Raw genomic sequence first — 13,661 nt, forward strand, 5'->3', positions numbered from 1 at the left:
TGAGTCTTCCAAATTTAAATGCTGAAGATGATCCAGTACCCTCAGAGTAAGTTTATGAGTAGGTTATGCTGTATGTTGGGTAACATTTGAGAGGCATAACTTTCTTGTACTTTAGTTAAAAGTATTCCATACTCGAGATTATTGTGAGAAAATATCTAAAAATAGTTATTATGACAAGAATCACATGAATATTGAAGGGGTTACTGCAGCTACCATTCATGGTCCATGTTAATTAAGCATGTAGGGTTTTCAAAATCAATGCATAATACTGTATTACTGCTTTAGTTAATTGTATGAGCTTTACCATGTTGAATTATGGAAGGACTTCACCACTTTGTTTTATAGTATTATAAGTACTAATACTTGATAGTTACTGGTAAGTTTTGGTAATGTTTTGCTATCATACTTGATTTCAGTACTTAAATGTAACTCCTGGTTAAGATATCTGTGAAATAATATTTCCATGTTTACAGTTTTTTTGAGAAAGCAGGAGTTGAGTGGAGCATGGAGCATGATGACCTTCGTGGTGGTGGTCTAAATCTGTCATCCCTTGGGGCTCTGGGAGCTCCTCCATCTTTCCTGTCTCCACAAGCACCTCCCTTAGCACCCTTAAGAGCTGCTCCACATAAGGCTGAACAAAGACCTCTTCCACCTCCTCCTGGACCTCCAACACCAGCATTTAGGTGAGGAAATATAATACTACTTTTCTGGATTTGACTTTCAGTCTTTGGTTTTACTTCTAAGGGTTCCAAATGGTTTTTCCTCCTTTACACCTTGAACTTGAAGTGTAAACTAATGTACATCTACATAGTTTATGTTTTTTAAGCACTGTAAGTTATTTAAGGATTTCATAAGCATTAATGTTTTTGCCAGTTTCACGAAGATAAACTCAAAAGTTTTGAGATTATGTCTAGAGTAAAAGTTTTGCTCTTTGGATTGCATCCAAAGTGGGATGATCTTTTCTTTCTGATTGATTTACCGTTTCATGTATTTTTTAATTTTTTATATCTCTACAGACAACAGCCACCTCCTATGAAATCTTGTTTGAGCTGCCATCAACAGATTCATCGTAATGCACCTATATGTCCTCTGTGTAAGGCAAAGTCCCGATCGCGCAATCCCAAGAAACCCAAAAAGAAGGAGTAATTAAATCCATTTATGAGATGCTCTTGGAGCCACCATGTGTAGAGGCAAGAGATCTTTTTCATGCCCAAAGCATTAGTTAATAAAAACTGCGTCAGTTCTTTGATTTGCTGTTCTGTCCAAGTGAACTTGCCTAGCTGTCAATTAAGACTGTGTTCATGGTGTAATCTGAGGATGTGCTTCTCCAGTTGAGTAAATAAGCTTGTTCACATGGAGATGAGGGAAGTAAATGGGGCTAAGTGAATGTCCCTAGGTAAAAAAAGGCCACACATACTGTATTATATACAGTTAGTTATCTACAGTACTTTGAAACTTGTTTTAAACACATGTACAAATAGAAATTGATGAAATAATACAGGCAGCTATCTTTATATGGGAGGGTAATATCTATTTATTGTTTCATCAATTTGGTAAGATTTTGAAGCAATGCATTGACAATTAGAAGTTAAGACTATCAGTGTTTTGAAATATCTAAATTATCTACCAAGTGATGAGTCAGAGGCTGATTTGTTGTTTCTTATTAATCTGAAATAATGTAATGGTTGCATATTATTATGATTATCATTTAGAGGAATTCTTTTTCTCAGTGCATTGTAAGGATAAGTTTTGCTACAACTAAGACTGAATTTCGTATTTATTTTTCTGAAATTTGTTGCAAGTAGAATTATTTTGCAAAATGATGTTACTTGAGTAAGTTAGCTATGTTGAGCTGCTCATGCAACAGATACTTTTTTACTGATTTGTAATATTATAAGGAAGCATTCATTCTTTTTATTTATTTCTTTGAATTTTTGTATGCCAAGTTATTAAATAGTAATAATGTTTACATCAACTCAGTTTGATTGCTTAAAAGATATTTTAAAGTTAATTTCAAAATTTTAAAATTAATTTAAAAGTTTAGGCAGTTAACATATTTTACGCGTAATTCAATTCCACATATTACATTAAACCTGATTTACTAATACTATCAGGTTGAAATGTAACTGGAGTTTTAACATTTTTTTGTGTGATGATGATGTATTCCTAAACACCTACCAGCAGAGGCCAAAAGTATGTGTGTTTGTGTGTGTGTGTCTGTGAGTATAGCAAGCAATGAACTATTGCGTTTGCACCTGTCTCTCTGAGGTCATCACATGGCTGCTTTTTTTATACTGTATTTGCTAAGATACTCTGTCTCTGTTTTTGGATAAATGACTAGGTTTACCTAAGATCTGAGCATGCTGGCATGTATGAAGTGTCCTACTCTACTGCATTAATTTCATGTCTTTTGTTAATCACAGTTCCTCCTGTACATGTAGGTGGTAGGTCTTAAGGACATCAGTAAATGAGCAGTTGACCAGGAGTTGCAATTTCTCTTTACAGTTGAAGGTTTACATTCATATTTGATATTGGCATGTGTGCCCAAACACCATAATTTCTCTGAAGAATTCATATTTTATGTATGAAATGGCATTCATTTAAGAGATGAGCAGCTGTGTCAAATGGTTTAGAGTATCAAGAAGTAGAATTGAGATGGGATGAAGGGTTGGTGTGGGCACCTAGGACTAAGGAATTTATATTTTCAATGTTCATTAATTTAAGATGTGCGTAGATGCGAATATAGTACAGTAATATGATTATGAGATTTTCTCAACATCAGGTTCTCAGATTTTAATTATTCACTGTATTTTCAGGTGTTTTCTACTTGTAGATGTAGTACAGGTAATGTACAATTTATAAATATAAGATTGATTTTTTAACTGTGTTTTTATTTGGAAAATTGTCATTTCTTAGGAAGATAGAACATAAACATGTAAATTTGCTCCTAAGTTGTATTAAGCTTGTATGTAGATTTTTTTTTTTTTATACTTTTACACTTTGTATTACTGTAGTATTATTTTTATGGTTTGAAAGTGTGTAGTATACAAGTGGCATTAGTATTATTGGTCAAGTCTGCTCAAGTTTCACCATAGTGCAAATAGATAGCAGTTGTCAACCTTGCTTTATAAGAAGATCAGCTTTGTACATTAGTATATATTTTTTTAGATTTCAAATGGTTGTTTTTGAAAAAAAAAAACAAACTTGACTATGATAAAAATATGTCATTACATTTTTAGGAAGTAATTTTAAACTATACTATTTAGTCTTGAAATGTTTTTGTGTAAAATTTATAGATGCAAATTTGTTTTCAATTTTAACCTTTATAATGATTGGACCAAAATTTGATGAACTATGGAACTGTTATTGGTCAGGATTAAAGAGTCCAGGAATATATTGGTTTTATGTGGAATATGCTCATATTCTTTTTAAATACTGGGACAAGCCTAATAAGATTTGAATTCAGAAGAAATATGGAAATATGAGAGCAAATGTCTTTCCTGTTTATACATATGCACAAAATAGCCTTTGTGGTTGATTTGGCAGTTTCTTCTGTTGACCAGTTGCTACTTCTTTTAAGGGGGTTAATACCATAAGTACATATTTGGGAGCACTGTAGGCATTACTAAAGGTTTTTGCACCATCCCTTCGGTCCTTAGCTACACCCGCTTATTAGCCTTTTACATTACCTGCATTTCCATTTCCGTTCTTCCAGCTTGCTGTCCACCATTCCAACTCCCACTTTTCACTGTCTTAAGCTTCGAGTGGTTGAAAGTGTCCCAGTGCTCGGTTTTATGGCCAAGTTTTCATAAAGACCAAATCAAACAAATTGCCTCTTGCCCTATTCATTTTCCTAGCCTAATATTCACCCAATAATCATATACACATGCTCATCTTAATGAGGGATCTAATTGATACACAGTTAAAATATTGTATTGAACTAATCATGAAAGGAATACAGATACCCATTCAGTCCTCTGGAAAATTCTTAAGATTAGATTTCTGGAATCCCACAAAAGAAGAAAGCATAACTACCATTGGCCTGAAGGCAAGGGACAAAATCACTATCTAGGAGGCACTTTCTTAAAGACAAACCCTTAGGGTCAGCCTGTTGTGAGGTTGATATTTTGATCCGGTGGCCATAATGTCTTTACAACTTATCTTGAGGCATTTCTCTTTCATGGTACATAAGGAATTCATTTCTCAAAGCAGTACTGCTTACTACCATCACTTCTCACCTTGGTGGTCGCTGGTTCGATTCTCGGCCATTCCATTGAGGAGTGAGAGATGTGTATTTCTGGTGATAGAAGTTCACTCTCGATGTGGTTCAGTAGTCGTGTAAAGTCGTTGTTCCCGTTGTGAATTACCACTGGTTCCATAGAATGTAAAAACACCATACAGACAAACAATCACAGAAGTAGACAAATTAGTTAACTAACCTGTCGTTATTGCCGCTGTCCCATAGAAAGAGAATCAAAGGCCTTTTAGGTGTTCATCTCATCAAGTAATATACAGTCCCAAGAGCAAATCCTCTGGTCATACCCTCACAGAGTTTTATTTCTGTGATATTGTCAGACTACTGTATAATATATTTCTTATTACCATTGCATTAGCAGCCAGTTTAAATATGACTGACCTGACTTGAATCCTGTCAAGTACTTTAGGATAGATGAAGAGGTTGCCTGGGGAGACAGATCAGTTAATAAAGTATGCTTAAGTTTATGAAGTTATGTGTGAACTGGAGTTATACATATTCTGAAGATTTGTGAAGAGCAAAGAATGGGTGAGGAGAATTGTTCCACTCTATAAGGATAGATGCCTCAGTGGCGTGGTCGGTTTGGTCTTGGCCTGCCGCCTTGGTAACCGCAAGTTCAATTCTCGGGCATTCCATTGAGGGGTCAGATATTTGTATTTCTGGTGATAGAAGATCACTCTTGGTGTGGTTCGGAAGTCACATAAAGCCGTTGGTCCTGTTGTTGAATAACCACTGGTTCCAGGCAATGTAAAAACGCCATACAAACAAACAAACTGTCGTTGCATTTATTGATAATTCTAAAGAAGAGTTCCGCACGGACTGCAAGGAACATAACCGCGGATACGACATCCACTAGGGATTGGGACGTCCAATGTATTTCGCCGTATTTAGTACTGGCCCCTTGGGTTTAATTACAGTCGTCCGAATAAATGTTACTTAAAATTCTTGTTCAGGAGGTAAAACTGCATAGAAAACGCAACTGCCATAGTCTAGACCGCCGCGGAGTAGTACTATAGATCTACCCATTTATTTTCTGAATTGCCAATCATGCTGGCCAGAGCCCCTTTTCAATGTCTTAATAGTTGAATGACCAAGTGCCCGGTTGCTTGACTTTATAGCCTTAGTATCGTGATTCATTCAGTCCTTGGATAATGAAGTATAGAAACTGTAGATAAGTTTGTTAAGTGTAATCTATGGTCTTATCCCTTTTCTGCATAGTAATTAAGTTGATGTTTTTAAAGTATTCAAATTTCCCTCCAATAGCAACACGCAGTGTTGCCAGATGGATTAGTCAAAAAATCCCCAAAACATGATAAAAAATCCCCATTTCCACAAATATATTTTCTTTTGAATCTGTAGGCCTTACTAATATAGAAATTATTCACTATGCTTCTATAAGTGCATGCAAACTAATTGCAACAATATAAAGGTTTACTCACTTTTGTTTCTTCTTAGATGGAATTTATTTTTCTAGGAATCCAGAGGACAACTAGGAAGGCTTTTCTTTAAATGCTAAATCATTATTTACGGTTATAATTTACTTTTCATACTACTATATACCGGGTTATATTCTATAAAATGATGATGAAAATGGCAAGAGTATTGTTCATGGTGAAAACCAATAATTATAAAATAATTCACAATATGGAAATGTTTTCATTAATCTTAGTAAATAAAAGGCTAATTGTTCTTTATAAGAATTAAAATAGTTCGTTCGCTGATTACATAAGATATAATTTGCATCGATGCATTACAAAAAGGAAAAAACTATCCCGAGCCAAAAATCCCCAAATTTGTACAGAATATCCCCATATCCCAATCGGACACCCAATATCCCCAAATCTAGGGATAAATTCCCATATCTGGCAACGCTGTTAACACGTGAAGCTACCGCTTGCGAGAGGCGGGAGAACCAGAGCAGGGTTGCCAATTGTACTACAAACCACAAATTGGGCTATTTTTTACACCTTTGGGAGACCATATTTCACAGTCTGCTACTTGTGACTTTTTGGGCTACTTTTGATATGACTTGGGTTCTTTTATTCGATTTAGGCTACTTCCATTCATTTTGTATAAAAATAATAATAATCTACTGCTGAGACTACCTCCATTTTCCGATTATTACCTCTAGAATTAGCTGATGATCAGTCTAAGATAGCAGATATTGAGAGTCAGTGGCGAAATTTTTTTAACCTAGACTGGAGTGATATTTTCAATGGGAAAGTCCCAACAACAGGAACTGAGTTTTGGACAAAGGCGATTGGTGTAACCAATGCAGGAGGTGAATTAGTTTTAAAGTATATAGAATTTGCATTAAAAGTCTACAGCCTTCCAGCATGTAATGCTGTAGTTGAAAGGGTTTTCTCTAGAGTTAAACGAGTTAAAACCAAGTTGAGAAATCGAATGGGCTTAGAACTCTTTACCTTAATATTGAGAATAAAGGCCAGCCTGGAATTGAATGGTGAATGCTGTTCAACATTTGAATCCAAAAGATCCATGCTGAAATATGACTCTCAAATCTATAAAAATGAGAAAGATGATGATGATGTGGAAAGCCTACTGAATGACTTGGTACTCTAGCTAAATTTGGAAGTGAGTAGTATGTGCTTTAATGTTTTTTTTTTTTTTTTTTTTCTTTTTTTTTTACAAGGAAAAAAGTTTTACTTTAGTTGCGAAAAAGAAATGTCCTAATTTTTCAAGAAAGTTATTGATTTTGAGAGGATGAAACGTAACTTTAGTTTTGAAAAGGAACAATTTAAGTTTGGTTAAAAAGGCAATAAAATATTTTTGAAAACAAAATTCCTTCAGTTTTGAAAATAGAAATTTACTTTAGTTTAAAAAAAAACGGTACCATATAGCCGCCAGGATTAACCACTAAATGAAAGTTAATAACTTTATATGCTATAAATGTGTCCATACAATACACATATATAGATAGATAAATGATAAATAGTTGTTTGTATTATGTTAAAATGTATATATATATATATATATCTATATATATATATATATAGATATATATATATATATATATATATATATATATATAATTGGGCTACTTTTTACCAGGAAATTCGCGACTTTTTTTCAAGAGTGTTTGTGCTACTTTTAGCCAAAAGCATCCGGCAGTGGCAACTAAAGACTTTGGTGGCAACCCTGAACCAGAGACGCTTCTTGGACATGGAGAGTGAGGTACGAGAAACGTTTGTGTTTCAGAAGTAGTTGCTTTTCGGAGAGAAAAAATGTTTTGAGAATTCCCTTTGATGCAATGCAAGAAACGGAGTTACGAGCCTAATAAAGTTAAGCGAATCTTCAAAGGATTCTTCAAGCAGCATCAAAATCTTGAAATCCACACAAGAGGAGTGTACTATGCTTCATGTTTAGGTAAGCTGGTAACGTAAGCTTCACGTGTTATTTCAGGGATTGGGTGTTGCTGAATTCAATCGGGACAATCCCGATATAATTTCAAGATTTTGATGAATGAGTCAACTAAAACAGTTTCTGTGTCCTTACCTAGGTTAGGTAGCTTAGGGTTTGTCTTTTAGGCTACTTGGGGATTCGTTGTTGCCGTAATGCAGTTACAAATTATTTTCGAGGTAGTAGAACCACATTTCTGTTTTTCTGAAGTTTTGAACATTTGGTGGCGTATTTGCTCTTCGCACGCCTGTTACATCAATTTTAATAAGTTAGTTTTGCATGTTTTTGGACTCGTTCTCGCTGTAAGTACCTACATATTGTCATCTTTAATGCTACAGGAAATGTTGGTGGCCCCAGTAAGTGAACACTGTCGCAGTCGGGTTGCGGTCGAGAAGTGTTTGTTGTAATTGCAAATCATATATATATATATATATATATATATATATATATATATATATATATATATTTAGTTTACTTAGTAGGTGTGTCGTGAGTGGTGGAGGTATCGTGTTGTGTGATCTTTCCTGCTGAACGCGATTTGTTTGTTGGTTTTGCTTCTGAGTGGGAGTTGGGCTTGTTTTCTGATATTGCGCTTAGGCACAAGCCTTACCTTACCTGGTTCCTGGTTCCTAGGTAGGCACTTACTCCACAAACACAGACACAGTTGCGGGCACACCACACTATGAGGTGCAAAGCTTTATTTACTTTTACCCAAACTCTCTTTCATTTCCTCTTCTTTATAAGTGAGCTTAGCTTTGACATCCATCGCTTTCCAGGTTAAGAACTTTCTTAATTTTGAGAGCCATCCTTATACATTCTCCCAGTTTTCTGTTAGGGGATAACAGTGTCCCTAAATTTATATCCTTATCTGCTTTTTGTAGCAATTTACACATGAATAGAGTAAAAAACCGCATGGTACAGGGATGGACCATGTATGATCAATGTGTACAACCCCCAAAAAAGTACATTATAACGCGTCCTGACATCGGAGATGGGCATCAGACGCGACTTCTTGTTGGTGAGAAACAGAGCTAAAGACCTCTACTCCGGTGTCAGGACGTGTTATAATGTACTTTTCTTGGGGTTGTACACATTGATCGTACATGGTCCACCCCTGTACCATGCGGTTTTTTACCCTAAATGTTTGGTGGTGTCCTCCACAATACATATTTCATAGACCTCGTCCTTAAATTTACCCCGGAAGTTAGCCTTTTGAGTTCAGCATATTCAGTCTGGCTTTCATAATGATACATTCCACTTCCCTTATGTACTTGTTTTCCTCGAAGTCGTCTATGAATCTCAGCTTCTTCATTTCTTTTCTCTCAAACTCTTGGATATCTTGATTAATTTTTATCTTTATTTCCTTTTTCAGTGCTGCTTTGGGACATTCTCTCAGTCCTTTAATTTCTATATCATATTTGGTGCATATGTTCACCACGCTTTTTGTCCAACATTGCCCATATGGGGCTCTTAACATATCTTCAACTACTTCTTTTACTAATCTTTTCTCCTCCGAATTTATTATGTTGTGGAAAAGCATTATCTTCTTATAATCAATTCTGTAGGCTACTGGCCATATGCCGGACTCAGCTATAATTCCCCAATACGGCGTGCCCTTAGGTTGTTCATACATTTCTCGTTTGATAGGTCTTTTTCCTTACTTCTAGTGCCATGTTTCCTACTTTGTTAACGTCCCCATATCTTCTGATTTCTCTTAGTAGGTACTCAACCTTTTGATATTAATAAACATTACCTTAATATAATTTATCTAGCCCTAAATCCCCAAAAACCGCACCAAAATTTTCCACATTGGCAACCCTGTTACCTCCTATTCTGTCCGCCAGTTGGCAACACTGTCGTTGACAGATACGAAAACCTTCCCTCAAATCAGTTGTTAACGATGCGCCCATGTTGTTTACATCACGGCCCCGCGTCCTTTATAAATTTCCTTAAACATTTTTGTGCTTTAAAGCTTTCATTATTTGTTAAATGAGCTTTATATGAATTACCACTCACTCATTACATCACGAAAATAGTGAATTAACTTTGATTTCTGTTGTGGTTCTTATCTTAAATTACGAACTTTTGCGCGACCCGGAACTACTGACCTGTCCAATTCTACAATGGATTACCAAGAAATTACGATGCTTCCTTCTGCCAGCAACATCAGGAACTGCCCGGTTTGTGGGACAAGGATGAGTAGCAGGGAGTATGAACCCCATGACATTTGTAGCTCTTGTCGTGGACAGGTTTGTGACTTGACTTCTCGTTGTGACGTATGTAAGCCCTGGTCTGACGAGGATATGACTGCTTATATGAAACGCCAAACAATCTTGCAGCGTAAAAGATCGGTTAAGGAGAAAAAGAAATCGATGCTAGAACTGTATCTAACGAATTCTTTGACTTGGGCGCTCATGGTTCTGGCTCTTCGGTTTCGGTATCGTACGACTCCGATTCCGAATTAATTGATGCTTTGCCCCCTGTACAACCGGTAATTAGTGAAGTTATTTCTGATGTGGATTCAAAGATTTTGGCAATGGAAACTACCTGGAAACAGAATTTTAAGAAATTACAGCTTAGTCTAGATAGAGATATTTCAGCTAAATTTAACAATCTGTCAGAGAATTTTCAAGAAGCCTTTACTAGAATGTCTAACACACTTTTAGATTCATTTTCAGCTCCTCGTCAGGGTACCTGTCGACAGCACCATGGGTAACGGTGCGACAGATACCCCGGCTTGTGAACCCCGTCTGGCGAAGGCCATAGGGGGGATCCGGTCCGGGCAGGTGCCTAACGAATCTTTACCCAACGTGTCCCCTGTTAGTCCCGTAACAGTGCCAAAGGGCGCTTATTTAGGAGAAGGGGGGAGGGATATATTAGTGTTAGACCTAAGATAGCTAGTCGTCAGGATTTTACTTCAGGGGAAGTTTCTAAGTTAGGATCTGACGATGATGATGATGATGACGCGGATTCGTGTGATATTGATGTTTCCTCGAATGGATGTCATGATATAGAATTCAAGAAAACTTTTTGATTTAATTTTTGAGTTTTGTTCTTCCTCAGGCGAGGCCTAAAGAGCAGAAGCAGCCTCCGCCTCGTTGTATTACAGAAGGGATTTTTCTTGACGGTCCTTCCCGGTCACGGGAATTTTTACGTTTTCCCTTTGCCCAGAGGTTCGCGAGAGTGAGGGCGGACGTTGCCGCTAAACTTTCGAAGGTGATCGGGGAAGGGAAGAGGAAGCTCTCTTCTCTTCTACGACACCGGAGAGGAGTTTACCAGGTGGCGGATGATTCTTCATTCTCTCGACCCCCCCAAGCCAAATCCTGATTTTGTCCGACTTTCAAGTCAACCCTTGCCTTCTAAGGCTTCGGTCTCTGTCTCAATTGAAGATTTTATTGCTATGGAGTCGTTATGAGCTCCTTACAAGAAGCTCAATCCTTCAATATGTGGGTCCTCGGAGGGCTTTTAATGTATATCAAGGACTCCGGGTTTGTTCCTCCTGATGCTCCTCTTTTTGAGAAATTCTGCTCATCTATTTCAATCGCTTCTGTACATCAGAACGAGCTTGCTGCTTCAATGCAGGCCTTTCTTGTTTCTCTAAGGCGTAACCTGTATTTGTCGCAGTTACCCTCCTCTGTATCGGAGATTCAGAGAACCCGTCTATTGTCCTCTTCTCCTTTTGGCGATTTCCTTTTCGATATTTCTGTGCTTTCTGAGGTTCTGAAGGAACATCAAGGTGATGCCTCTTCCCAAGCTCACTGGGCCTTATCAAGAGCTTTTTCCTCTGGTCTTCCTCCCGTTCCTTCAATGAGTAAGCGTAAGTTTAGGACCAGATCTGTACCTTCTGCTCCAGCCCAACAACCTCCTTCTGGCTCTTTTTTCCAGAGTACATCTCAGGTTGCTGGTGCCTCTTCTTCATCCTCTGGTGCTCACCCTTTGAAACGCGGGAGAGGTTCTTGGCGTGGCTCTAAGGGCAGAGAAAGAGAAAAAAGCTCAACCTCCAGGAGGACCTTCTTCTTCTTCTTCTTCTTCCTTGTCTCTACGTAAGAATTTTCGGAAGTAGGAGTCATCACCTCGCCTGGAGACAGCAGTAGGAGCTTGTCTCTCCCGCCATTGGTCAGCTTGGCAGGGGAGAGCGGTGGATCTTGGGTGGGTGGAGGTCCTGAAGGAAGGTTACGAGATCCCTTTTGTTTCCAGACCTCCACTTTCCAATCGTCCTCTCGAGTTCAGCAGTTAGTCCCCTCACTCAATCAGGGTCAAGCCTTGGAGAAGGAGCTTTCGGCCCTCTTGGAGAAGGATGCCATAGAGCGAGCTCCTCCTCCTCCCGGGTTTTACTCTCGGATGTTTGTAGTTCTAAAGGTCCTCGGGGTGCTGGCGCCCCATCATAGATCTTTCAGTTTTGAACAAGTTCATTCTAAAGTCCAAGTTCAAGGATGGAGACGGTCCAGACTGTTCTTTCATCCGTCAGAAGGGGGGACTGGATGATTTCCATCGATCTGCAGGATGCTTATCTGCAAATCCCCATCCATCCAAGAAGCAGACCTTACCTTCAGTTTTCACGGACTCGGGAGTTTTTCCAGTTCAAGACCCTTTGTTTCGGCCTCACCACTGCTCCACAGGTCTTTTCTCGGGTGATGGCTCCTGTTTCAGCTATTCTGCATCAGTTAAATGTAAGGATGCTTCGGTATCTGGACGATTGGCTAGTCCAGGCCGAATCTCTAGAGAAATGTCTCCGGTCGAGGGAGATAGTTCTGTCTCTTTGTGTCGAGTTGGGCATTCGTGTCAACTTCGACAAGTCCAATCTAATCCCTTGCCAGATCATGACTTATCTGGGGATTGTTTTGAATTCCCAGATTTTGAGGGCTTCTCCCGCTCAGAAACAGATAGACAAGCTTCTGAGTCTGATCGAAGAATTTTTGTCCTCCGTAACGCAGCCAGTTTCTCTTTGGAGGTCTCTCCTGGGCCATTTGTCATCCCTCATCCAACTGGTTCCCGGAGGTCGTCTCAGAATGAGGTCCCTTCAGTTGACACTTCGCCAGTCATGGGATTTCGTGTCCGAGGACACGATAGTCGCCTCTTCTCCACAATGTCGGAAGGATCTCCGTTGGTGGATGCAAGTTCACCGCCTCAAGTCAGGGACATCTCTTCTTTCGGTTCCTCCGGACCTAATGTTTTGGTCAGACGCCTCGGATCAAGGTTGGGGCGCACACCTGGGCTCCGAAGCCGCTTCGGGCCTTTGGTTAGAGGAGGAGAGGATCATGTCAATAAATTGTAGGGAAACTGATGGGCAGTGTACCTAGGCCTTCTTTCATTTCAGGAACAACTGTTGGAGTCGGTTGTCGCGATCTTGTCGACAACACCACAGCAGTCTCGTACTTGAGAAACCAAGGCGGCACACAGTCGGATCTTCTCACTCAAGAAGCCCGATCAATCCTGTGTTGGGCAGAAGACAGGGGGATTACGTTGGTCCCTCAGTTTATCCTGGGCCATCACAGCGTCTTAGCAGACGACCTTGTCGAGACCGAACGAAGTTCAAGGGTCGGAGTGGGACACTTTGCCAGGAAGTCTTCGACAGCCTCAGGAAGAAATGGCCTGTCACAGTCGATCTGTTTGCCACCCCACTGAATTTTCGGATGCCAGATATTCTTCGCCCCTTATCAGACTCCGCAGAGTGCCGGGACAGACTCTCTTTTGCAGGACTGGGAGGGACTTCAAGCCTATGCTTTCCTCCGTTCTCTCTGGTTGAGGTCAGTCCTCAACAAAGTGAGGGCAACCAAGCGTCTGGATCTCACCTTGATCGCCCCCTTCTGGCCACAGAAAGGAGTGGTTTCCCGACCTTCTGGAAGCACTGGTGGAACCCCCCATTCGCCTGACAGAGAGACCAGATCTTCTCAAACAACCCCATTTTCATCGGTTCCATCAGAGGCTCCACATGCTTCATCTTCATGCCTGGAGACTGTCAGGAGGTTCTCCAAGCACGAAGGGTTCT

At 39.2% G+C, this 13,661-nt stretch overlaps 1 protein-coding gene and 1 long non-coding RNA gene across 2 annotated transcripts in view; both read left to right on the plus strand.

Moving 5' to 3' along the window:
* LOC135218530 (zinc finger C4H2 domain-containing protein-like) overlaps positions 1-3,154 on the plus strand; it is a 134,136-nt gene extending 130,982 nt beyond the window's left edge. Inside the window, exons 4-6 of the mRNA XM_064254892.1 lie at positions 1-46; positions 474-683; positions 1,017-3,154. Coding sequence (XP_064110962.1) covers positions 1-46; positions 474-683; positions 1,017-1,146 — 386 coding nt within the window. The 3' untranslated portion in view covers positions 1,147-3,154. The remainder of the gene's footprint in view (positions 47-473; positions 684-1,016) is intronic.
* A 4,282-nt stretch (positions 3,155-7,436) lies between these two features.
* The window catches only part of LOC135217994 (uncharacterized), a 61,940-nt gene continuing 55,715 nt past the window's right edge, over positions 7,437-13,661 (plus strand). Inside the window, exon 1 of the long non-coding RNA XR_010315257.1 lies at positions 7,437-7,639. This is a non-coding gene — a long non-coding RNA (uncharacterized LOC135217994). The remainder of the gene's footprint in view (positions 7,640-13,661) is intronic.

This window comes from Macrobrachium nipponense, chromosome 9, assembly GCF_015104395.2.
Source record: "Macrobrachium nipponense isolate FS-2020 chromosome 9, ASM1510439v2, whole genome shotgun sequence".
Lineage (NCBI taxonomy): Eukaryota > Metazoa > Arthropoda > Malacostraca > Decapoda > Palaemonidae > Macrobrachium > Macrobrachium nipponense.